The sequence below is a fragment of the Geospiza fortis genome, unplaced genomic scaffold (genome assembly GCF_000277835.1).
Source record: "Geospiza fortis unplaced genomic scaffold, GeoFor_1.0 scaffold361, whole genome shotgun sequence".
NCBI lineage: Eukaryota > Metazoa > Chordata > Aves > Passeriformes > Thraupidae > Geospiza > Geospiza fortis.
Genome location: NW_005054356.1, coordinates 3,467,671 through 3,468,090, shown reverse-complemented (window position 1 = coordinate 3,468,090; position 420 = coordinate 3,467,671). Strand labels below are relative to the sequence as shown.

Below are 420 nucleotides of genomic sequence, written 5' to 3'. Positions count from 1 at the left end.
CCCCTCTGCGCTCACCACTTGCAGCATCTGGGGGCTGCTCCTCGGAGTTGATGTGCTGGGGCTTCGCCTGCTTCCGTCGCGACATGGTGCACCAGCATCGGGAGCATGCAATAGTAGCAATTATTTTCCTCTTCACAACAAATTCCTAGAGTTGGGAAATTTGGGCGGAATGCGCATGTCAGAGTAATTATTATTATCAATAATGCATTGCGATTTATCATGGGTCCCTGACGGCTGATTGGCCTGAGTCCAAGGGCTCACAGATTATTCAAATCAGCCCCATTGATCCGCGCAGCGGGGCACGCTGGGCCATGTAGTCCCCGCGCCCGGCCCGCCCCGGCGGGCGACAAAGGCGAGAGCCCCCGGGGCCGGGGCAGCCCGGGCCACCCCCGGTAAACAAACACCGGGCACCGGCGCTCT

General features: G+C 59.3%; 1 protein-coding gene across 1 annotated transcript in view; it reads right to left on the bottom strand.

Moving 5' to 3' along the window:
- Positions 1–190, bottom strand: part of SALL4 (spalt like transcription factor 4) — a 13,824-nt gene extending 13,634 nt beyond the window's left edge. The window contains exon 1 of the mRNA XM_031059119.1: positions 16–190. Within this exon, the coding sequence (XP_030914979.1) occupies positions 16–85 (70 nt within the window). The 5' untranslated portion in view covers positions 86–190. The remainder of the gene's footprint in view (positions 1–15) is intronic.
- Between the last annotated feature and the right edge of the window lie 230 nt (positions 191–420).